Source organism: Anomalospiza imberbis, chromosome 2 (assembly GCF_031753505.1).
Source record: "Anomalospiza imberbis isolate Cuckoo-Finch-1a 21T00152 chromosome 2, ASM3175350v1, whole genome shotgun sequence".
Classification (NCBI taxonomy): Eukaryota; Metazoa; Chordata; class Aves; order Passeriformes; family Viduidae; genus Anomalospiza; species Anomalospiza imberbis.
In genome coordinates, this window is record NC_089682.1 from 25,841,264 (window position 1) to 25,865,952 (window position 24,689).

At 37.3% G+C, this 24,689-nt stretch overlaps 1 protein-coding gene across 2 annotated transcripts in view; it reads right to left on the minus strand.

The window, feature by feature from the left end:
- TUBGCP3 (tubulin gamma complex component 3) overlaps positions 1–24,689 on the minus strand; it is a 47,413-nt gene that overhangs the window by 17,088 nt on the left and 5,636 nt on the right. For both annotated transcript variants that reach the window (XM_068180177.1, XM_068180176.1), the window contains exons 2-9: positions 19,878–19,985; positions 18,067–18,134; positions 15,490–15,567; positions 14,687–14,904; positions 11,010–11,182; positions 8,158–8,276; positions 4,892–5,017; positions 1,657–1,725 (exon numbers count right to left, since the gene is read on the minus strand). In XM_068180177.1, coding sequence (XP_068036278.1) covers positions 1,657–1,725; positions 4,892–5,017; positions 8,158–8,276; positions 11,010–11,182; positions 14,687–14,904; positions 15,490–15,567; positions 18,067–18,134; positions 19,878–19,985 — 959 coding nt within the window. The remainder of the gene's footprint in view (positions 1–1,656; positions 1,726–4,891; positions 5,018–8,157; positions 8,277–11,009; positions 11,183–14,686; positions 14,905–15,489; positions 15,568–18,066; positions 18,135–19,877; positions 19,986–24,689) is intronic.

A 24,689-nucleotide genomic window follows, 5' to 3' on the forward strand; every position in this document is an offset into this window, starting at 1 on the left:
GAGTCAGCCAATGTCACTGCAATATCACTCTCCTTTATTTCTGTAACACAGCAATTAGAGGCGGTTTCTGACAACCCTGAGAAAGCAAATGTCATGCCTCTCTTCAGGAGAAGCCATAAAACTACACACCAGTGAGACTCACTTCATCCCTTGGGATAGCAAGTAACACTGGAAAACCATTTCCAAGCTTATGGAGGACAAAAAACTTTCTCAGGAAAAAAAGACCAGGGGAAGGAGAAGGAAATAGGAACATTTTTGGTGATGGAGTCTGTCTTCCCAAGCAAGTGTTAAGTGTCCTGAGGCCCTGTTTGCCAGGAGCAGCTGGACATCTGCCTGCTGAAGGAAAGAAGTGAAAGAATTCCCTAATTTGCTTTGCTTGCACGCACAGCTTTTGCTTCCCCTTCTAAACTCACTAACTTGATTGGCTTGTCTTTTTGTCTTCCTTCTATTTTCTCCCCGTTCCTCAAGGGACAGAGGGGAGCAAGAGGCTGGGTGGGTGCCTGGCTGCTGCCCAGGGTCAACCCACCACAAAGGCAAATGCAGTTTGAAAATAAATAACCCCAGAACTTTTGCTTTCTTCATAAAGGCTTTCACTCCCATCCTACACATCTCTTCTTCTGCAAGGTTTGGCAGGGCAGGAAAGGTAGACAAAACTGCACCTCAAAGTAGTCAAATATTTTCATGGTCAAGAAGTTTTAGAAGTTAAAAAAAAAAAAAAATCAAAGCATCAGCAAACCAAGAGAGAAAACACACTTTGGACAGAGCAAGAAGTAATTACAAAAGGAATAACTGGATAATAGCCAGGAAAAACAAGCAAAAAGTATATATAACAAGCATTCCAAAAGTCAAGAACATTCAAGAACTGTGAGTTAAAGGAACAGATGCTTTGAAAACATTAACAAAAGCCTATGACAAACTATAAAGATTTTATTGAAGTTAGAATTTTAAAAGGCAGTATAATTTAGCTTTCGGTCAGTTCTCAGAATAAATTTTTCACCATTACAAGTAATGAACCCCTTGAAAACCCCTTTTAAAAAAGGCAAGTAGAAGAATGTTTATTCTATTTTAGAGACAGCATCTAGATGCACATATCTACAAACATTTGTGGAAAAACAGCAAGATTATCAGCACTGACTTGGTCTATATGTTACAGGAAAATAGTAAAACATTGAAACATCTGCAGAACAGATGTCTTTACTCTCAGAAAACAAAGGGACAAGAAAAATGTACAAACGGGCCCACATGGAAAGAAGTTGGAACAGTTATTACTGGCTGCTAAATCATGTACTGCTGGAAATATAGACTGTTTTTTTCTCCACTCAAGGATGTGTGACATTGGTTGGGATTTGAATGATAAAGATATTATACAAGGTGAAACTGACAAAAAGTATGCAAAACAGGGACAGAGACTTAGAAATACACACTGTATTCTTTGCTTATGTAATACATCAAATAACAGTGAATTCTTAAGAGAAAAATATTCAAGGGCACATACATTTAAAGAGTAAGAAATGTACAGAGAATTGTGTTCACTGTCAACAGAAACTGCTGTACATCCTTTACATTCTACCAGAATAGGTAGGTATTATCCTTTTAGGAGATATTTAGATAACATAGAACAAAATAGTGATGTTAAATACATACCAATTCACTTACCTGAGAATGTAAAACTGACAGAAGTCGGTAGTATTCTTTAAGTTCCTGATGTAAGGCTGCACAAAAACTCTGTAAGAGAAAGAGAAGGGAAAAAAAAGAAAAGGAAAAGTAATCAGGAGAAATCTTTCTGATTTAATGCTATCACCACACTTCCAACCTAGTCAGAAATTTCCTGAAGTGAATCTTTCTATAAGTTTCAGTATAAGAGCCAATTCTTAGAGAAACAGTCAAAGTATAAGTGCTTCCATAGGAGCTGCATATACCTTTTCCATGAATTTATACACATTATCAAGTGACCTTGTTTCTTGCTACCTTAACTCTATCAACATATTAAACTATGACAAGTGTAACTCCTCAAGTAGATCATTTCAGTAATGGCAACACTAATTGGCACAGGGATGTACAAATTATAACATGATCCATTTGAAGATTTTTTTTTTTAATAATCATGTAAGATGCAGTATGCAGTGAAGTAACAGAGTTTAAATTTCAGGAAGGCCTCTAACAACAGAACACAAAAGTTAGGCAACTCTCATTATATCTACAGTATAGACTGTATGACATGAACAAGAAAACACAATGCTCAAAAAAATTCTCCCAGTAAGTGCTGCCAGATCAAGTACTCTAAAATTTTGACCTTTTCTCAATTCAGTTATATATGATTCTTCAATTGACATGGATTTGGGAATAAGTGAAAAAAACTTTAAAACCCCCCAAAACGTGCCCAAAGTTTTTTATTTGTTTGGTTTCTTGGAAGAATACTCTCAGGCACACACATTAATTCTTCAGAACTTTCTAACCAATTCTCAGCTAATGAATTTGATATCTATTTTGATGGATTTTTTTAAATGGGAAATCTCCCAGGATTTTCTCTTCAAGACCTTTTAAAATTACAGTCAAAAGACTTTGGAAAAGGGAAAACTTCATAGAAAGAACTCAAGAACTTAAAATATTTATTCACTAGAGTATGTAAAAGGCAGAAATAATTTCTAGAAGCACAAAGAGAAAATAAATCTTCTTTCCTGCTAAGCAGCTAAGAAGCCTAGAAAAAAGAGTCATTAATCTTGCCATTGTATCTTTTTTAAGGAAAGGAGGTTCCTTTCTTCAACTCAATATTGTAAATTGCAAAGAAATTTGACATTCATTTTATTCCAGAGGATACTGAAGGGCAAAAAGAAATCCCTTTATGTGTAACTCCACTTTTCATTTCTTCTCACTTGCTTCTCCAGGAAATTTTTGAACCTATTAAAGTGACACTTGCCAAGATAGAAGGCAGAACAGAGCCTCTAAGAAAACAATCAAAGGCATTGTTCTGCCCAAAAAGAAGAACAGTAATCACTGACTTTAATGATTTAGTAGCCAAAAGGATGTAGACTCCAACTGGTCACAAATTTTTCAGAGAAGCTTTACAAATTAAAATTTACATCCATTACCAATTCCTGTATCACAAACCACAGACATTTGCTTCCCAGAGTGTTACAGAAAAACTGGACATTACCCTAGAATTCTGATTTGGTCTGCTGCAAAAGAGAATTTAGGAAGGAAACAGAATGCTTGTTCAAGAGAAAAAAATTAAAATGCTCATTAACTCAAGTGGATCTAAATGGGCAAAATGCCAAAGTATAAGCTAAAATATAGTTAACTGCCAATTATTCTTTTTATTTTCTGAAGACAAAGTACAACTTAGATATTAACCAGCAAAAGGAGGAAAATATACAGAGTAATATATTGTTATATCTCTTCTTCTAATGTCAATACCTGACATTTTGTGTGGTAAAACCAGTCACCAGAGTCATAATAAAAGAGGTGACAGACACCTTATTCTACATCTGGTTTAAACAAGGGTTTACACAATCATCCTTTTAGAACATTAAGTGAAAGATGTTTTATATCAATATACACTGTTGTGCTAAATGTCTTAATGCAGTGTGCAGCACCTGAAATCCTCAGCTATAAAAGCTATGACGAGCATGAAGGCATACTCTTTGTGCCCAGATACTGACAGCAAGAGCAGAATGTAAGTTTTTATTTGTACACTTATGTCCTAGAAATATACACAAGTGCTTGCCTCAAGCAAAATTAGCAGCATTAGAGCTATGCAGATTCAGGTAACTTAACTGCACAGCCTTCTGCACAGCACCTGAAACCTGCATAGAGAAGCCAAGATACTGCACATTTAAATTCACTGAAGAATTAAAGTTCTTCCCTTTCTCTCCCTTTAAGCTTGAAGATTAAAGCCAGAGACAGTAAAAATAATCACAAGCAGAAAGCTGCTAAAGAATAAAACTTCACCCAGATATAAGGGGGAGAGTCCAAAGAAAATGCATACACAGTAGCACTGCCATATAAAACATGGAAATCATCATCGGATCAGTAGAAAAGTAATTATTTATATGTAACTAGAAGGGTTACTTAGAATAATAGACAGAATGGAACAGAATAAAACATTAGAAAAGTAGGAAGCACTACAGTGTCTCTACTGACCTCTTAAGAAAAATTAGATTGAAGGGAGAAGCACTTCAATTTCTTGGCAGATTAGGAAGGATGTTATGGCTAGAGGCAAGGACAACATTTCTGTCGACTCAGAAGGGATAATATCCAGTTTTACAGAGGGAGCAAGTGAGAGGAAACGGGAATGTCTTAGCAGTAAATGTGGTTTTGAGTATTACAGCAGCAGTGAAGTTACTGTAGACTATAAATCATGATGATGAAACCTATGAAAACAAAAATTAATATTCTTTTGATGCTGTATTCAAAAGAAAGGGCAGAAGATAATGGACTACTTGCATTTTATGTAAGCTAGTGCAGTACTAACACAGGAACATCAACAATAGCTAACAAAAATGTCTCCTGCACAGGTCATTAACAACTGAATTTGTGATTAATTACCTTAGGGATGACATCATCCCATTTAAGAAATGTTTTTGTTTATGAACATCCATGAATAATTTTTAAATATTGGATTTTTTTTTAATGGAGATTAAGAAAAGGAATTTATGAGCGTTTCCAGCTACAAATTACAGGGGCAAATCTCTAAGACCAGAAAGGGCAAATGCCTTTTCCTTGCCTTCTGACTATGACTCATATCAAATGCAGCATCCACAAAAGGAGTAAATCAAATGATGAATGATTTAAGCTCCGAAGTTTATGCATCTTTCTAGCATTGCATTTTCTCAGTAGTTTCTTAGCCAAACAGCAAATATTGTAGTTAGACTGTTTTATCTAGGTGACTCACCTGTCCCACCAGTCCAAATGCACGATCCAAACTCCTCTGGTCTGTATATTTTCTTATTTTGTTATGTAGCCATCCCAACTCTGCAAGTCTACTTGTAGTATCTCGGAGAGATTTGGACAAGCTCACCTATAAAGTTAACAGAAACAAGTCTGCAATTAAGTCAAATCTGCCACACCAATACTGGTTTCATCACAAAGGTCCCTCTTTCTCATACAGAAACAATTCATTTAAATTCTACAGTACAGATACTGCAAAAGAGCAGGTAACCACGTAATTAGCATATTTATACACACATGCCTTGAAAATGCAGCAGCAACAAACTACTGGCAACTTTGAGACCTTCTCTTTTGGAAATCTTAATGTAACAGTATTCATACACTCTTTTTACAATAGGCAATTATGGCAATAACAAAATGGTCTTCAGAAAAAAGGAAGAAATCTGCATTTTCATGTTGCAATATCGGACTCTATCCTATCCTGACAATCAGCAAGACTGAAAATATGAGACTGTAGCAGAGGTGTCAATGACTGAAACTAATGAAAAAGCTTTGACAAAATAATTAGTAATTGCTACATGTTAAAGAAACCTTCAAAAGAAAATAAATGACCCAATGCCTGACTAGGCATCGGGAACACAAACTTGTGGAACCCAATTTCTAATATTAAGTCCAGATTTTATAAGTTATTTAATCATATGTCCTTCTGAACTCTTTTAGCCTGTTTCTGGTTTTCTTCTAGTATCTCACTCACCTTGCAAGCCTGCCTTAGTCCCAATACCCTATTTAGCTACCACTACTATTTTCATCTGAATCAGCACATTTGTTCCTCTAAATTACCAACAGATAAGACACTTCCTACTGGAGATTTTCTTCTTCCACATTTCACCATATTAGTCAAGAACACTATAATCAAGAATTCAAAATTTCATTGAGTAAAAAACTCCAAACAATCTGATAACACAGACCTCAAGACAGAGACTGACTTCTGCCCACAGCAACTGGGCCTATCCCACCTCTACAGACAATTTTAACTTTGACAGCCAGCTGGAACAGTTGAAACCAAAGCAAGGAATTGTTCCAAGAAGTTAAGCTGCCAAAGAACTAGAAATCAATCCCTTTCATTAAACCTTTTAGTTAACAGTACAGGCATTCTCCAAGATAACAATTAGTGTCAGAGTGTGTTATCCACACCAGTGTGGGCTTGAAACAGGCTGCAGCATTTGGTTGTAAGACCACAGTTCAGTCCCTAGCCCTCTTGTTTCCCCACAGAGGTACAGCTTTAACTTCTTCAACAACTTCTGTAGGGTAAATTCCAGCCCAAACAAGCATAATTGGACACAGAAACCTTGCCCACAGCTAAAACCAAAGAGATGACATAAGAACTACTTAAAATTCTGCAAGTAGAGAGTACTCGGCAAACACTGAGCACAACACACATCCACTGGTATTAAATGAGGAACAAGTGAAATTGGCTTGGTGTTATTACATTTGTATGTCTTAGATCAAGTCAGAAGCTGCTATCTTATACAGTGCTGAATGTCACAACCAGACCTAATATTAACACTAAGATTAGGAAACATTTCAGCAAGAATAGCACCTTAGAAAGTGTGTTTCTTTCTGGAAAAAAAAACCCCAACAACCCAGACTGTGTACATTGAGACTATCATCTGAGGGAGAACTACACTCTTTGACTACTATTTTGCCTAATGTGCAGTCAATACAGATAGAGGAGGTATGATCTTGGTCCTCCTTGCTTGTCAAAAGTTCCAGCTGCAGCTCTGGTGGGTCAGATAATCTCAACTTCACCGGGTCTGGTAGCTCAGACCAAGTACAAGTAAGGAAGAATGGAAGATGACTGACTTTACAAAAATAACTGAAGACAGTTCTCAGGCAACGATTATTCAGCTGGCCTGTGGTCAGTAATTAAATTCCCTGAATTACAAGTTCCAAGTAAAACAGCTTCTGACCTCAAACCAGCCTATTGGATATGAAAGCTACACAGAAAACCAATGAAACCCCCTGCCAATTTTGTAATCACTGACTAAGTTTTCTTCACATTCCTCTCAAAAAATATATTATGCTACCCTTCTTTTTCCATATATAAACTCATATCTGAATATAATTTATTCAGTGAAGGTACTGAGGAATTACAAACTTTGCATCATCTACAGGTGGATATTTATTAAGAATCTGTTAATTAATAAGATTTAACAGGACTTAAGTTTTTCCATTTATCCCTCCATTAGGCAGCTGTAAATGTCATTATAAAGTAATGGTGAACAACGTTTCACTTTTTGCTACTATCATGAAGGAAAAAAGGAAATTAGCTCAGGTATCAACATTAAGAAGTGTCCACCATGCTCTTGGCACATGAAATGGCCCAAAAGTAATTTCCCCACCATTTAAAGACTATGTAATATTGTCATAGTAGAAAGTTTTTCATCTAAGTAGAAGTTGCAAGTGTTGTCTTTCCATCTGAACAAGAATATGAAAACCAATTAGCAGACACTGAACTCTGAAGCTGTACTGTCTAAATACTGAATCTGAAGATGCTAAAGCAACTAGCACCATATTTTGATCTTTGGTCAGCTGACCCAATCACACTCTTGGGGTTTTTCTGAATTGCAGATAGGCATTAACATCTCACCACCTTGAAGCAAAGTCTCTCAGGCATCTCTTCTATTTTTTGTCCCCTATTAGATGTCTTCATTCCAATTCACATCTAACCTTTCTTCAGTTCTACTACCAGTCCTTTCTTTTCTAGGTCATCTGCATCTGATCACTTATAACTGCAATCAGGCCCATAACATCAAGTGGCTAGCATCCATTCCATATCTCAAGCTGTTAAATTTAATTTAATAATAATGCAATAAAATGCCTGCATCTGCTTTATGCTAATTCTTATACACTGGAGAGGAGAAATGTTGACAGAAGTCCTCAAAGCCATAACTTACAAGTCCCTCTACTTGATTAAGAGCTGGGAGGCTATTCACATCTTGTGAAATGCTACATTTTCTTTCTGGCATCTAATCTACCCAATTGATTTTCAACTACTGCTGTTGAAAAAACTCTGTTTCATTAAAAAGAACCCCCAAAAACAACACAAACAAAACCAGCACAAAACAAAACAGCTGGTAGAGGGAATATAGACATGTAATAATGTATTAACATGTAATAATATTTTAACATTTTTACATGTTTCTCACAGCTATTTTTCTTCTATATACTTCTCTGCTCACATATGAAATACAAGTCACCATACAGTACCTTTCCCTCCACTTTATAGCAATTTTCAGAATTGCACATTTTGATGTTTTTGCCATCTATTCCCTGGAAGACATATAAAACATCTCTTACAAGATTTGCTTCCGTTATTTCAACAGAACCTAGAAAAGAAAAAAACCAAAAACAGAACAAGTATTTAGATTTGTTGAGACAATAAGTTTTGATTACAACTTTGAAGAGCTATTTAGATGCATAGCCAAAAAAACCCAAAACTATAAAAACTATGCTGTGATTGTAACTGGTAAAGAAATATTTTAGGTCCTCTTAGTCTGACAGGAAAGCCCAAGATTGCCTTTACCTGCCTTTAATGCTACCTGTGGTTCTCTCAGAGCAGTCAGCTTGTATGGCACAGGGCATGTCCTCTTTTAAATGACACATTGGCCCGTTCCTAAACTTGTTATCTCTTCTGATACACCAGTGCAAGTTCTGAGGCAAGCACCACAGTAATTTTATCTTTCTTTAAACCAACAGTTGAAGTTGTTAAATAGACTTACAGAGTAACCTCTTCTACATTCACCTAGAAAAAGAACAGTTAATCCAGAAGGAAGAACTGCTTGTTTCATAATGGCTTTCAATTACATATGCCAATGCTCAGTGAGAAAACTGATCAAATCAGACTGCATAACAGCCATGGAGCTAGAAAATATTTAAGTGTAAAGTTTGCTTCTGGTTCTTATATCTAGTCAGAGGTTAGATTGTGTTAGAAAGGTAAGGTATTTATAAATTTAAAGGAAACATAAGATCAAAAAAGGCATTGTGTAGGCCATTGAAACTATCCCCACCTTTTCTGGGCAAACTGTCACCACTTGCTTTTGTAAATTCATTTAGGATTTCACGAATTAAACAATTTTAACAACAACTAACCAGAAACTGAGATGCTACAACATGCTTCTCCCAATTTAGACAGTACTCTTACTCTTGTCAGTTTGCCTCCCCAACAATCCACTTTCCCAGAAAAAAACCAAGAAAAATTAAATTCTACTCTTATATCAGTATAAGTAGTCTTCACTTAAGATACCATTTAAAATTCAGTCTCCCCCCATAACAATAAGATGTGCATGACTGTAGGTTGTCCTTCTTAGGAACATGTAGTGAAACAGTGAAAGATTCAAGTGCACATTTCTTTAAGTGATAAATAATATGACAAGTATTAACACCAGCCACACAATGTGCCTTTTTATACTGTGTGTGGATGTAACAGTAAGAAAACTTCAAAATAAGAGCAAGCAACTTTAGGAGAAAAAAATTAATTACAGGAATTTAATATTCATAGAAATGTATCATCTTGACAATAGACTGCTATATTCTGAATGCAGTCCTACTTCTATTTCTACACCAGCAAGTGACTACATTTAAGACAACTGTCAGTCCTTATACCCATCCCACACAGGAACCAAAGACACAGCTGCTGGCTGACTCAACAGAAGAAGTATTGCTTTTTATAGCAATCAGTATAATAAATTAAGAGGCAGTCCTAGATTTTATGTTTTTCTATTTCTTTTTCCTATGCTTTTTCCCACTCCTTTTTCTACTTTTTCTTTTTTTCTATTTTTGTATATATTAAATCTATCACATATATAAAACACATATTTACATTACATAGATATATACACACACATCTTGCATATAACAATCTTGTTAATTAGGTTCTAAATGCCAAATATTGCCCTCAGATACACCAGAACAACTTTGATCTATACGCCACAGCTTTGTCCACTGCTACTCAAATATGCAGAGGCTGGCAAACAGGCTATATTTTAGTTCCTTAATATCCACACTTACTTGTATGGAAGTTAAAAATAAACAAAAACAAAACACCACAAACAAAAGTCTGCATCTCATCTTCCTTTGTCAGAGAATAACGGTGCCATGGGATGACAACATCTGCCATGAGCTCACTTATTCAGAACTTACTTCCTTTTACAGTAAGAGTTGCCACAGAGATCACCTGTTAAAGAATTACTCCTTAGTTGCACTTGTGTAAATTCAGACTAGATCTAGACATCAGCTTCAAGTTTACAGGCACTTAATCATGGACATAAATCAGCAATATTAGGAATTCGGGAAGAAATTCTTTACTGTGAGGGCTGATGAGGCACCGGAACAGGTTGTCCAGAGAAGCTGTAGTATTTGTATTTGTAAATACACATCCCTGGAAGTGTTCAAGGATAGGCTGGATGGCTCTCTGAGAAACCTGGTCTAATGGAAGGTTTTCCTGCCCATAGCAGGAGAGTTGGAACAAGATGATCTTTAAGGTTCCCTCGAACTCAAACCATTCTGTGATTTCATGAGTTTATATTTATATTTTTTTAATTTTATTGACAATATTTTATGTCACTTGTTCTAAATACAACCACTGTAAACAGTATGCTAATCTAGAAAAGAAACAGGTTTAAGAGCTCTATATTCTAGTTCACATTTCCAAGTTCTGAAAGACACAGAACCACAAACAGATGAGTATTTCAACAAGTTATGTTTACTGAGCTCTCTTTCTGACTCTAAAAACAGTATCATCTTCTGATCATCAAAAGAATGATCATTGCTCACAGGTCACAATCACTTAGCTATGACAAACACTGGAATGAACTCAAGTCTTTTAAGGGGACCAGATCACAATCCAACTAACCAGTGCAAAACAAATTTAACAACCAGCCAAAGAGACTGTGGCCAAATACACTAGTCTTGCATATTTGCTTCTATCCTTCTATTAAGCACATTCTAGAAAAAGACTCTTCAAAAAACCAACATGCTATGATTCCAAAATAATTTAAAAGATAATGGAGGATGTAACAACCATAAAAAACATTATCGTCAACAAATACATCTTTGCTCACCACTTGTATCCCCTTCTCGCCTAGACCTTGGCACACCACGAGAGACAGCATTTGAAAAGCCTTTTGAGGTAGTGCTTTGTAAGGAAGGCTGGCTTGCAGTTAAAGTCCATGCAAGACGTGAACCTAGCTGCTGACGGAGGCAATCTCCAACACCCGGAGCTTGATAGGATTGTCTAAAAGGATAAAAGGAAGAAACACCTTTAAAAACTTTCATTCTATACCCATTACATGGTGTGGAGTAATGCAAATTTTGAAAGATGCCCCAAGTTTTTTGTAGATGTTTTGTAGGAGGGAGGGGGGGGTAGTGGTTTAATAAAGGAACCTTAAAAAAGGGTAGAGTACACAAAAGCAATTTATTTTTTTCTGCAAGCCTACACTTGCAAAAAAGCCCCCAACCTGTAGAAAAGGGAAGCGTAAGTTTGACATACATGATTTCCTAGCAAAGATTAACTTTGATGAAATGTGTAAGTATACTGAAATAGGTTAAAAGTGAAGGTACTATAAAAATCATAAACATAATCATTATAGAAAAACCTAAACATTTAAGTTTTGTTATTAGCTGAAGTGTAACTACACATGTCAAAGAACTACAGGAAAATAGCAAAATAGAAGAAAGTTCACTTTCCAGCTACTCTACTCTTTCAGATAGTTTGTATCAAGTGCCTGAAGATGTAACCAAGGAGGTACTATCCAGGCAAGTTCCCATTTCACTTCCTTTCAAGCTTGTCAACTCTTTTCACAAAGAAAGTCTTAGCCATGAGAAAAATGTCACATTGGCCAAGCTCCAGTTATCCGGGACCTCCCTGGTTAGCCAGGAGTGATTAAACGATGCACAGCATCTTGGAGAGCTCTTCCAACAGCTCCCTCATCACTCTAGGACAAATCCCATCCAGTCCCACACACTTGTGAACATCCAAGTGGGTCAGCAGGTCAGTAACTTCTCCCTCCTAGACTACAGTGGGTCCATTTTGCTCCCTTTCCACATCTACCAGCTCAGGAGGCCACCTATCCTGAGAACAATTGGTCTCACTGCTGAAGACTGAGCTCTGCTGTGTTTAGCATTAATAAGGCCTGAGAACACAACACTGAATTTTGGCTGTTCAGAAGAATGTAAGTCTAGAAAAAAGAAAAACAGGTACAAAGAGATGTTCAGGAGGAATTAAGCTCACAAAAAGCTTTAATTTGGGTAGTTCAGCTCACAGACTACAGGACTAAAGAGCACAGTGAAATTGCAATAAATGGAACAGTATGAGCAGGTCAGCACAAGGGATATGCAAGAAAGAGGGTAGGTTCTGCTGATATTTTTAAGCAAGCAGATCTAAGAAATAACCTCACTGACATATCTTTCCATATTGTATCAGGATTATACAATGATTGAGGCTAGAAGTGACCTCTGGAGATCACCTCCTACAAGCCTTCTGATCAAAGCAGATCAAGTAGACAAGGTTAGCTGGTACATTGCTCAAGTCATATTTTTAATATTTTCAAGGATGGAGACTACACAACCTCTCTGGGCAACCCCTTTCAGTGTTTCACAATATGCCCCCACCCTCAAACACACATCCCCATCTTAATGCTAAAAGGTTTTTTTTTTCCCCTTTTGATTAACTGTGATTCACAACTCACATATTTTGCCAATTACCACTAGTTCTTTCCCTGACCCAAAACAGTCTAGCTCAGTCTTCTTGTGCCCCTTGTCATACCATTACATAGGCAAGATCCCAAGACTTTTCTTCTCCAGGCTGAACAACTCCAGGTCTCACTCAGCTTCGAAGCCCTCACATGTCAGATGCTTCAACCCCTCAATGGTTTTGGGCTTCCTTCTCCAGACTCCTCCTTCCAGCCTGCCTAGATCTTTTCTTTGTACTATAACTGGACCCAGTGTTTCAGATATGTCCTCATCAGTACTGAGCAGTGAAAAGTTTTATTTGCGTCACCCTCCTGGTGATGTCCTTCATAACACAACCCAGGAGGCTCTTAGCCTTCTTCACCACACATTCCACACTCATGTTCAACTTGGTGTCTACCAGGAATCGCAGGACATTTTCTGCAAAGCTGCTTTGCAACCAGTCAGCATGCAGTATGTACTGGTGCATGGATTTATTCCTTCCCTGGCACAGAACTTTGAACTTCAGCAGGCTCCTGTAAGCCTGTTTCTGGAGCCCACTGAGCCCCCTCTGAGAAGCAGGTTAATGACCTCCTTTAACAACCACTCCTACCAGCTTTGTACCATGTGCAAAGTTGCCAAAGATTCACTCTGCCATCAGGTGGGATGAAGGATGCATCTTCTGGTTAAACCATTAGGGACCGGGTTCCAACTGCACTTTGTGCAACTCATTATAATCCTTTTGAGTCTAGCAGGTTCAGTTCACCTCACCTAGCCCATATTTTATTAAGTCTGTTAATAAGGCTGTCACAGGTAGATTTAAAAGTCTTAGATTGAAATAAGCAACAATTACTGCTTTCCCCTTGTTCATCAAGTCAGTCGTCTCATCATAGAAGGCTGTAAGATTGGTCAAGCATGCCTTTCTGAACTCTAGTGCTGACTACTCCTAGTTCCCCCTTCTTGTCCATCACATGTCTGGGCATGCTTTCCAGAGAAGCAAAGACTTTCCCCAAGCGTCTCAGTGTCCTGAGCTGACTTTACCAGCACAAAGGCAAAGCAAGCACCAAGTACCTCAACTTTTTCTGTATCTGTCACCTAAGTCCAGGCCCTTTGAACAAGGGGCCATGTTTTCTCTAGCCTTCCTTCACTGCTTATGTAGTTGCAGAAATATCTGCTGTTTCCCTTCATGGACCTTGACAGATGAAGGAAGCTCTAGGTCAGTTTAGGATTTCATTGCAGTCATTCTGCACCTGGCTGCTCCTTTGCACCTGGCCCTGCTTTCATCTTTTGTACACTTTTTTATATCTGAGTTTTGTCAGAAACAACTTGTTTCTCCATGCAGGCCTCCTGCCACTTTTAACTCCTCCTTGCCCATTTATTTCTTAAGCTTGCAGGAGGTGATCCTTGAATATCAACCAGCATTCTAGTCCAGCATTGAACCAGATGATCATTGTAGCTCTCTTCAAACAGAATTATCCTACTCTGTTCTTTCCTTAATCCCTCTTTCCTCCAGGGCAGCCTCTCAGGAGATCTTTCCAAGAACATCCCAGAAGAGCCCCAAGTCTCCTACCCTAAAGTCTAGGGATGAAATACTGCTTTTTACCATGCTTCCACTTCCAAAATCCTGAACTTATCACTACTGCAGCACTTGTATTTGTAAAGCCTATTAATAACAATAAAATCAGGTTCTGTCAGCACTAATTCCGTAATATGAATATAATAACTCATGTCAAATACACTCTACTAAAAAAATATGTCTTCAACTCAAAAAAAAAAAAAGCTTTGGTCCTTTCTGAAAATGCAGCTTGTGATTTCGTGTTTGTTTCACAACTCTTGGGGGTGGGAAGGAAAATCAGGAGACAAGAAAATAGTGATTATAAATGGACACATTTGGACAGCCATTTATGGCTTCATATGGTCATATGCCAGCACCTGATATTCTGAACTGTTCAGCTCACAAACTCTGTTTCTCTGCACCTAAAGTGGAATTCCCAATGGCATACAAAAGCAGAGGGTGGAGGAAAGAAAACAGGCAAGTCTTCTCCAAACCCATCTGTAAGGTGAAATTTACCCTGGAATGAGTGACTGTGGAGTTGGAGTTGGCCCATTTAGGGCATATAGGCTGATGCTGCTGATCCCACTGCTCCCCATGCTGCAGGAACTCTGGGCAGACTGAGCACTGCGGTCTTGGTAATTCAATGGAAGGGTCTGAGGCCTGGCATAGTAATAAGGGGTTGAGTGAGCATCCCGTGGCAATGCTTGAGCAAAAAGCGTGGCATAACTTGACACCTGAAAAGAAAAGGATTTGAAAAGGGAGAAATAATTTAAAAAAAAAGTGTAAATTGCTTTAAGCCACAACTTCAGTTAATAGGAGTGTAATATCAAGAACACAAGAAATATCTGAAGACCATGTTCATGCAAAGAAAAATTTGCTGATGCAATTATCATGACAAAAAAGTGCCTTACAGTGAGCAGCAGTATTTTAGCAATACAATTTCTTTTTGCCTGCAAATCATCATTAGCAATAGCTGCAAAAAGCACTTCGGTGTCAGCAGTGCTGCAACTGCAATTTGCTTTCCCTACTCCATTTAAAATTCACTGTCACATGAGAAGACATCACACCACCAAGCAGACTCACAACTTCAGTTGCACGTGTTTGGACAGCTCATATTTTTACATTTATGTAATGTAAGAAAACTACACCAAATATTACAGATACTTAACAAGTGTTTTCTTCCTTTCAGCCTCACACACAGATATCATCAAAATAACCTTGAGGTATTGGTTAAGTCTGGATAAGGATTCTTGAAGACATCTAAAATAAGCGACACACATTTACTATTTCTCAGAAGCAACAAAAGCCTCCTCACCTACCTTGTTAGACTGTTTACGTGGATCTTCACTAAGGCTAAGCAGGAGGTAGAGTATTGACCATTTGTTTTTCAAAATGCCCTTCAAAGAAAGATGAAGACAAACATAAATAAGTTCAACTCTTGATAAGAACAAAATTCTTCTTAATTATCCAACTTCCTAATACATATGCATATAAATAAACTTTCAAGATCAATAAGACTAACTCAGAGCCACATTCTTGAATAAACTGGGAATGTACAGTGCAGCCTCTGTATTGCTGATTTTATGACTTTTTTCCACTGTGTTCAAATCATGAATTCTCACCTGCTCTGAGATCAGCAAGCAGGCTCAATTTGAAATTCATAGCTACTAAGAATGAGGTTTATACAGAGTTGACTGTTACAAGCATTCCCACACACTATCACCACTTAAAACATCTCAGATGCAGCCATTAATTTAACCTAAATGTGAAAAAGAAACACTCTTTTTGAAGTTTTAAGCAAGGAACAGTCTTTTCTCCTTTTTCCCCTCCACTCTCCTTTACAGGGAGTGAGAGTTTTGATTTCTATTACTTTAAAAGCCATTTAACAGAGCTACCAAAATTTTAATAACTGAAGATAGAGACACTGTTAATATGAAACTCGAGGAATACACAATATAGTCTTTAGCAAACAGACACACGCAGACTTTTAGAATAAGATGTCTGCAGTTTTAGATCTCAGCAGAAAGCTGCCCAACATCAGCTAAAGCCCAAGCTACAGAGTACTTTTAAAATGAAAGCAAGTACTAAAATGCTTTCTTTTAAATATGTAGATTCCTAGATATGTTACCCCATAGTTTTGTGACACTAACACTCGCACCTGAATTTACCAGGGGCTTAGAACCTTACAATGGATTTTAAGCTGAGTCAAAGAAACTTATACAAATTCCCAGACAATACTGATCAGCCTATGATCTGCAATACTGAGCAATGTTGAATATAAAGCAAACTTGAGTCCTATCAAGATTCAACACAGACTCCATCCCTGATGAAGCAACATAATTTACCAAAGCTCTACATTTTTATATAGAAGGAGACATTCTATATTATGTAGAGCACAATTCTATTATCTTCTGCTTTGATCCCAAGAACAAGCAAGAGGTACTGAATCTGCTGCAAGTAACTAAGACAGTAACTGATAAACAAATGGTGAGAAGGAGCAGCAACTGCTTCTTCTACTGGCCAGGACAGAATAAATTCAAGTGCTCCAAGAAGCATGGTTTGCTCAACTGGCAGGCTGCCACAAAAATAAGCACTGACCTCCTTTCCTGTTTGGAGTAATAGATGAAACAAAGTTAAAACAGATTCACACAGCATTTTTTCCCCTCCCAACTGCTTTCAAAAGAAACCTTGGAAGAGCCTCATTGATTCAGAAAACATATATGCTTTTAAGCCCTTCCCTATGCTCATAGGAGAAATAAATGATTGTACACCATTAATAATAAACCTAACAGCAGATTGACTAATATTTGGTTGTGTAAATTTTAAAGAAGTCATTATACTATTTCACATACACAAGATGCTAGCAGAGGAAAAACAAAGGTTAGAAGAACCTTAAATGCTTGAGGAGGCAGTAAAATACCAGGAGATAGCTTGCATTACATTCAGAAGAATAAGCAAACATATAACACACGCAAGGCATTTTGTTCCAAAGATTAGTCATCATGCTCTGCATCACTTTGCTTGCCAAATGGCAATGCAGTACATAAGCTACAGACACATGTTACCACAAAGTCGGTATTAAGAGCTGTCTGCAAATCAGCGCTCTGCTGTACAAACCAGTGCAATTAATACACAAACCCACAGGATACCAAGGACAGCTTACCCAGTAACAAGCACCAAACACTAACAAAGTAAAGGGTAAATCAAGAATGGAAGAGGGGAGGAGGAAAACCAAGTTCTAACTAGTCATACTCCTCACAGAATACCTTTTTTGTAATCTTAATGTTAGCATTATAATGTTATACTCAAGTTTTCCATACACTAACATCTTTTGTCAGAATATTGGCATGCAGTGTTCTTTGATTAACACTGGTGTTAGAGCCATCCAAGTCAGCAAACCCTTAACCCTCATCGTTAAAAGTCCTGGAGCACTTAAAAATTCAGATGCATGAGAATATTAGATTAGAAAAATCAATACACTGCAAGGCATTTCTGTAAAATAAATGAGAAAATTCATCCGTTTTACATATAAAGTGATCCCTTTATTTTTATAGAGTTCCCTTCTTCATATGAAGTACCTCTTCATAGAACTTGAATTAAATACTAAAAATATAGCTAGGGTTGAGAGGCATCTCTAGAAGCTGTCTGGTCCAAACCCCCTGTTTAAAGCCAGGTCATCTGCAGCAGGTTGCCCATGACTGTGTCCAGTCAGGTTTTGACTTGTCTCTAAGGGTGAAGACTCCACAACTTTCCTAGGCAAGCTGTTTGAATATTTAACCATCCTCCCAGAAAAAACATTGTTCGTGACCTGAGCACTCTCCAAAACAACTCTAACATCAGAAGGATGCTTGTGAGTGCTTTCATTTTCTTTACTCCTTACACATTTATTAAACTACCTGTGAACCGAGTTTTCTGTAGAGTTCTGAAAACAAAGCAGCATCTGCTTCCCTTCTTTGTCGCACAACTATTAAAAAAAAAAAAAAGTAGATTAAAAATTTGAAAGAAGTGTAATAGTCATGTCTTAATATATACTTGTGGCAAATTATAAAATCTAACCAAGAAAGCTTCATGATGCTGGACTGTCTCATTGTATTTACTTAAACACTGTTTTCATCTTATCTGCATTCCAGCCCTGAGAATTCTTGCAATGCAAGTGATTCAATGTAAGTACCTGCTTTTCTTAATTCAATCAAAATATACATTTTTTGTTCTGGTAAAGTCTAGTCTTGCCATTCAGTAGATTTAGGGACCTAAGGAACTGAAGACACAACTGAAAGCAGATAATAATTAAAGAATATTATAAAAACTACATGTAATTGCTGCAAGACTAGAGTGCAATTGTTTCTATTTTAGGCAATAAAATCAAGGAAAAAAGTAGTAATGCCATTTGCTGCAAGTCAGGCAGAATTCCAGGGTCACACAACTTTCATGTATTACAAAAATAATAGTCTCAAATCAATGCCAGTTACAGAAGTACCTTCTCAGAGAAGACACATCTTCCAACTAAGATTTCTTAAAAAGCTATGTTGCATCAGAAAGAGCCATGTTAAAAGAAAACCAAGGCAATAAAGACATCTGAAGATGTCTGTAAGTATTAGATGTCATTAAGTATTAGAAATGTTAATTAACATCAAATGTCACTGGTAAGTACACTTTGCCAAGTAAGTCATTACTTGTGCAGTATCTCCAAAATAAATGTAAAGTTGGAAGGACATATATCCAGCTGAAGTTGGGGAGGAAGATGAGGGAGACAGTGCTGTGCTGTCTACAAAGTAGCCAAAGCATGGCAGAAAGCATGTATTGTAGATTTCAGTGTTTTGGAGCTGTAGCTAGAGGAATTCTAATGGGCTTATTTGTCTATCAGCAAGTCACGGAAGTTCTGCATTAGCAAAAAATACACATGGACCTTAAACCAGTTATAACCACTGATGTCAGTTATCCTAATTCAATCTCTGAATATTCAAAGCTCAAATATGAAGCTTTAATATCATTAGCACAATTCAAATAATTGTTTCTGGACATGCTACTGTGCAGCAGAATTTACTGAAAGCAATATCTGGCTTTTCAAGAAGAATTCATCACATCCCCTTTGGATACACACAGTGCAACACTTGACTCAGAGCAGCAGAGAGCACAATGGAATGGAAATGCAACATCCCTTACAAAGTCATGGTCTGTGATTTTGTTTTTAAGAAGGTGGTCACAGAAAACTTGTAAAGAAACTGAAGGCAAGTCAGGTAAGTCACAAACCATTCCATCAATTCCCAGGATACTCATTTGGCAAGTTTCACACAGGTGCTCATGAAGTTAATTGTGCCAATGTGCAATATTCCTGAAGTGCGCATCTCAAAAATATCAGTCTTTTACTCTTCTAAGAATAACTATGAATTCATAATTGTCAAGTACTATTAAGGTGAATGGAGTGCAGTATTCATTGCTCTTTGCCTTCATAGCGGTTAAGATACAAAGCTGCAAAGAAAGTTTAAGCTGAGTATTCAGAAAAGTCTGAGCTGTGAACACAAATAGCCACTCAGGAATATTTACTAGGAAATTAATGGCATTTACATCATGAGATTTTCAGTAAGAAAGCATTAATAATAGATTAGATAACTATCTGAGAGGCAGAGTTGTCCCCTTTTCAGAGAAATAACCTGATTAACTTCAAAAAGAATTTTGTGTTTCTAAGAAAGGAACAAGATGCACTTACGTTCTTTCTTGATTTTCTCCGCTACAAGAAATTCATCACGCTCAACAGTGGGAGCAAAATTGCTTCCAATAACTCTCACTGCATACTGAAACTGTTGGGCTGCATCAGCTGAAAGAAAAAGACAATTCTCTCAGTTAAGTAGAATGTTACAGTTCTATTAAAACTAATTTTAAAAAAAGACATGAGATTACATTGCTATGTCTGAAAGCAGCAAAAATGTACCTGACTTAGATCTGATAATGTGCTGCAATTCTTAGGCGCACTTCTAACCAGAGGGCAGTAAAGTCCAGTTTAGCATAGCATTAATGTGATATTTCAAACACACTCACCTGTATACACTCCACAAATAACTGCATCAAAATTTGTGAATAAGCCCTTCCTATTCTGAGCTGAAAGAGACACTTAGGTCTACCAGTTACTAGAGAGCATTTGCACACTTAACTGCCCCTGCCCCTCCCCTCTGCATGGCCAGAAATGCTGTGGGACTTGCCACACAGTCACACAGTTCAGCTCACACACCACAACAATACACTCATGTTCACCACCTACTCGTGGATCTTCACTCAGATATCCACAACAGTGGTTTTACCGGTTTGCATCTCGGTTTTAGATTTGGTTTTGTTTAAAACAGTTTGAATGGTTTCACCCTTTGGTTCAAAGCCAGCTCAGAGATATCAGCATCACATCCCAATGAATAATGTGTACACTAACACAGAGGTCACAAATCAGTGACCTCCTTCCACTGCTTCTTCCTAATGCAATAATTCTGTTTTTCATCTTGTTGTCGAACAGCTCCACTGTTGTCGAAAGAACCACTATAAGAAGAGACATTTTAAGTGTTTATCATCTCTTAAATTAACTAATATTTGCAATTGGAAAAAAAAATCGCCTTGGAGACACTAGGAGTCAAATACTGATTAAATGCATTAAAATCTTCAAAAATTTATGGAAAGAAGTTTGAAATTCGAAAATCACAATGTGCTAGATTGTGTTTGAATGCTCTACATTCTTCTTGAATGTCCATTTTACACTGTCTTGTACTATTAATGTCATCCACTGGTCCAACTCCACCAGAATACAACTGTAGAACAGCAAGCATTAACCAATTCACATAAAGAAATACCTAACACTATCAGAAAAACAGTCTGCTCAGACAAAATCATTAATATTTAACAGTATTTGACAATACTGGCCTACAGAAGGAGCAAGAGTATTGTTCTATTGTCAGAGAAGAAAATGCCACTATTACTGTAAGGTCACAAATCGCTATGACAAATGCCTCCTCTACTGTTAGACTAAGCAACCTTTCAATTGCAATAAGGTTTTAAAATACAAATATAAAAATTTAATAGTCCAGCTACCTATGAACTAGGTGTGAAGAGCTCAGTACGAGGAAGCATTTCTGTGTAATTCTTAAGTTTAATGCGTGTCATAAGAGAACTCAAGATTTCAAAAAGTATTCTGCTTGGTCAATTAAAGTCAAATAGTGGCACGAAGTTATCCCAAACAGCACATGTTCCATTAATTCCTCAACTGCGTACTTGGCAGCAGATAGGAAAGGCACAAGCTTTTCCTGTAAGAGGGAAGTTTTAAGGAAAATCTATTCCGTCCTATAACAACCTTCTATTTCAACACCAACCATAGTAAGATTAAAGCACTGTTAAAGCACTGAAACTTAGTATAGCCTTTTCCATATTGCCCTAACAAGGCATCTGAGAAAGACCTCTAGTTGAAAAACTACAATTCCATCCAACAAATCCTGCTTTTTAAACCTGTTGCACTACTGAAAACATGGAAAAAGTTACCTGTTCTTTATACATTGCTTATTTGCATCAGCAATTCAACAACTCTGTAGCAAGACTGATTTTCTATTTTATTTAATTCAGATTTTCACTATTTACTCATATCAAGTTCAGCTTCTCTTTTACAAACAAAATTCCCTGCTGTGGCTGTTTCTTCAGCAGATTATTTCTCATGAATTCGTAAAATAACTTCAGTACCTAAAGTGATTAAACATAACTAAATACAGATATGTGTCAGTACAATAAAAATTCACACAGCTTTTAACTAACATCTAATTGCTTCCCTCCTCAAAGAATCATCATTATGACAGCAGACATACTTAAAATATACAGCCATCTATCTATTTGAACATCCTTCATCAGAAAATGATTACAGCATGACTCTGTTACATAAAAGCAAGCTCAATATATTTGATGCAGCTGTCTGAAGCCAAAGGGGGAAAACAACAGTGCTCCAAGCAGAGAATGCAGAGACAACCACTTCTCCTCAGACTATATCCCTCAAATAATACGCACACAATTGATGACACTGATAAGCAGCCACACAGAAGAACAGAGAACTGGCACTTGTGAATCACAGGAAAAAAAATGAAAATTTAAAAACTGTCTCCTTTGAACAAAGTAACCCATAAATCCTTCAAAGATCTATACTCCACACAGCCATTCAAACTTTCCTACACACAATATAGTATTAGAATTTAACTACTTCAAAAGCCAGATAACAGCACTTTAAAGCTGAAGAAAATACAAGCACATGAAAAAAATACATAGAAGCAATGCATAGAAATACTCTGGTTGTAAAGAAAGCAAGGAGAAATAGGACTATAGATAAAATTTAAAGGAAAAGTTAATGAGACAATGATAATTAGCCAATTATTACTTGCAAGAAGGCAGTATTTCAGAGGATGTGATGAAATTCAGCAAGACTTTTGCTATAAAGAAGCTTCTGGCATTACCTATAATTTTAGGGAAGTGAACTGAAATTCACTTTATACTCTAACGTATTTCTTTAAATAAGATTGCTTATTGGTCAATTAAGTTTCCAAAAGCGGGCAGCGGGAAGTCCTGAAAAACCTAAGTAGTAATTGAAACTGTTTTTCCAAACCACTGTGAGAAAATGGTTTCCTGAAAATAAGACATTTAGTTATTTAAGTATGTCTATAAACAATTTCTAAACTATAGGACCATACTAAAGAAAGTTTAGCTAAACCAGTTTCTTTCTTTCTCGAAAGACTTCAAAGATTAGCAAACTCTCCAGTCAGCTGTCCATCATCCCAGACAACCATTTTCCTTAAATACAAATACAAAATTATTGTAAAACAATTACATTCTAAACTGCATTCAGTGCTGTAGGAATGGTGCTGACCAGGGAAAAATTATTGCTGCAAACTACTTCAGATACAGATGCCACCAAAAACACATATTGAAGGAAAAAAGCCCCAAACAACAAACCTCTTTCCTATAACAAGGCGTTTGCAAAATGCCTCATGTGCTGTTGTTGCAAAATTAAACTGGGAAGGAAAGCTGTAAAACTTTCCACCTTCTCACACATACGATGAGTACATATGATGTTAGCCAAGACAGTAATGCTGCTGTATCTCTTCTGTTTTACTCCTATCAGATGTTCTACGTTACTATGAAGTATTACCTGAGGAAAAAAGCAATTGCATCAACATGGCATATAATGATAAACTAGAAGACTAATCTCAAATGGCATTAGCACTACTATTTTGTTTTTGAGGAGAATCGACATGCATTATGAACAAAACTGCTTGTTCCTATAGAAAACACTGGGTTTGAAATGTGCAGTGCTAGGCCCAGCCTGGTTATGACATGCAAGGTGCTACACTGGATTGAGGCAATCCCAGACACAACTGCAGACTGGCAGAACCCATTGAGAGCAGCCCTGCAGAGAAGGACTTGGGAGCTCTCATGGATGAAAAGCTGGACGTGAGGCAGCAATGTGTACTTGCAGCCCAGAAGGCCTGATATGCATCTTGGGTTGCACCAAAAGAAAGGTGGCCAGGAGGTCAAGGGAGGTGATTCTCTCCTTTACTGTGGCCTCATAAGATCCCACCTGCAGTGCTGCATCCAGCTCTGGGGTGCCCAGCACAAAAACACTTGGACCTGTTAAGAGCAGGTCCACAGGAGGCCACAAAGATGGTCAAGGAGCTGGAGCACTTTCTCCTGTGAAGCCAGGCTGAGAGAGCTGGGGTTGTTCAGCCTGGGGAAGAAAAGCTCTGTGCAGAGACCTTATTGTGGCCTTCCAGTATTTAAAGGTGGTTACAAAAAAGAGGGAGAGCAACTTCTTACATAGGCAGATAGTAATAGAACAAGGAAAAGAAATTATTAAAAAAAAAAAGAAAAAAAGGAGACATTTGGACACCATGCTAGGTAGAAATTCTTTACAGTGAGTATGGTGAAACACTACAGCAGATTGCCAAGAGAAGTTGTGGGTGTCCTGTCATGGAAGTGCTCAAGGCCATGTTGGATGGGTTTTGAGCAACCTGGTATAGTGGAAGGTGTCCCATCCCATGGCAGCAGGGTTGGAATTAGATGACCTTTAGGGTACCTTCCAAGTGAAGCCCTTCTGTGAAGTATTTGTGAAAAAAAAAATTTACATCAGTCTTCTGATTTAGACAACTATCTTAAACTTCTCTTCTGCTGATGAAAGTTTATAGTTGAAGCATTTAAAATTTATTGTTAATTAACTGTTTTTCTAGTATCCAGACTCCTTTCCCACAAAGGAAAATAAATCAACATAAGCACAAAAAAAAGCTCAAGCCACACACACTCCCATATCTTTCCTTACTTAGAAGTTGTCCACAAACTTTGATGCACAGCACAGAAAACATAACTATTTTTTAATTCTATTAATATGGCTGGCTCTTGTTGCATTGCTAGTAAACAGATTTACTAGAGTACTCTCTACAACAACTCTGTCAATCTTTTCAGAACTTTCCTTCACTGTGAATTTTTGCCTCTTCTGTCAACTCCCATCTGCTCTGTT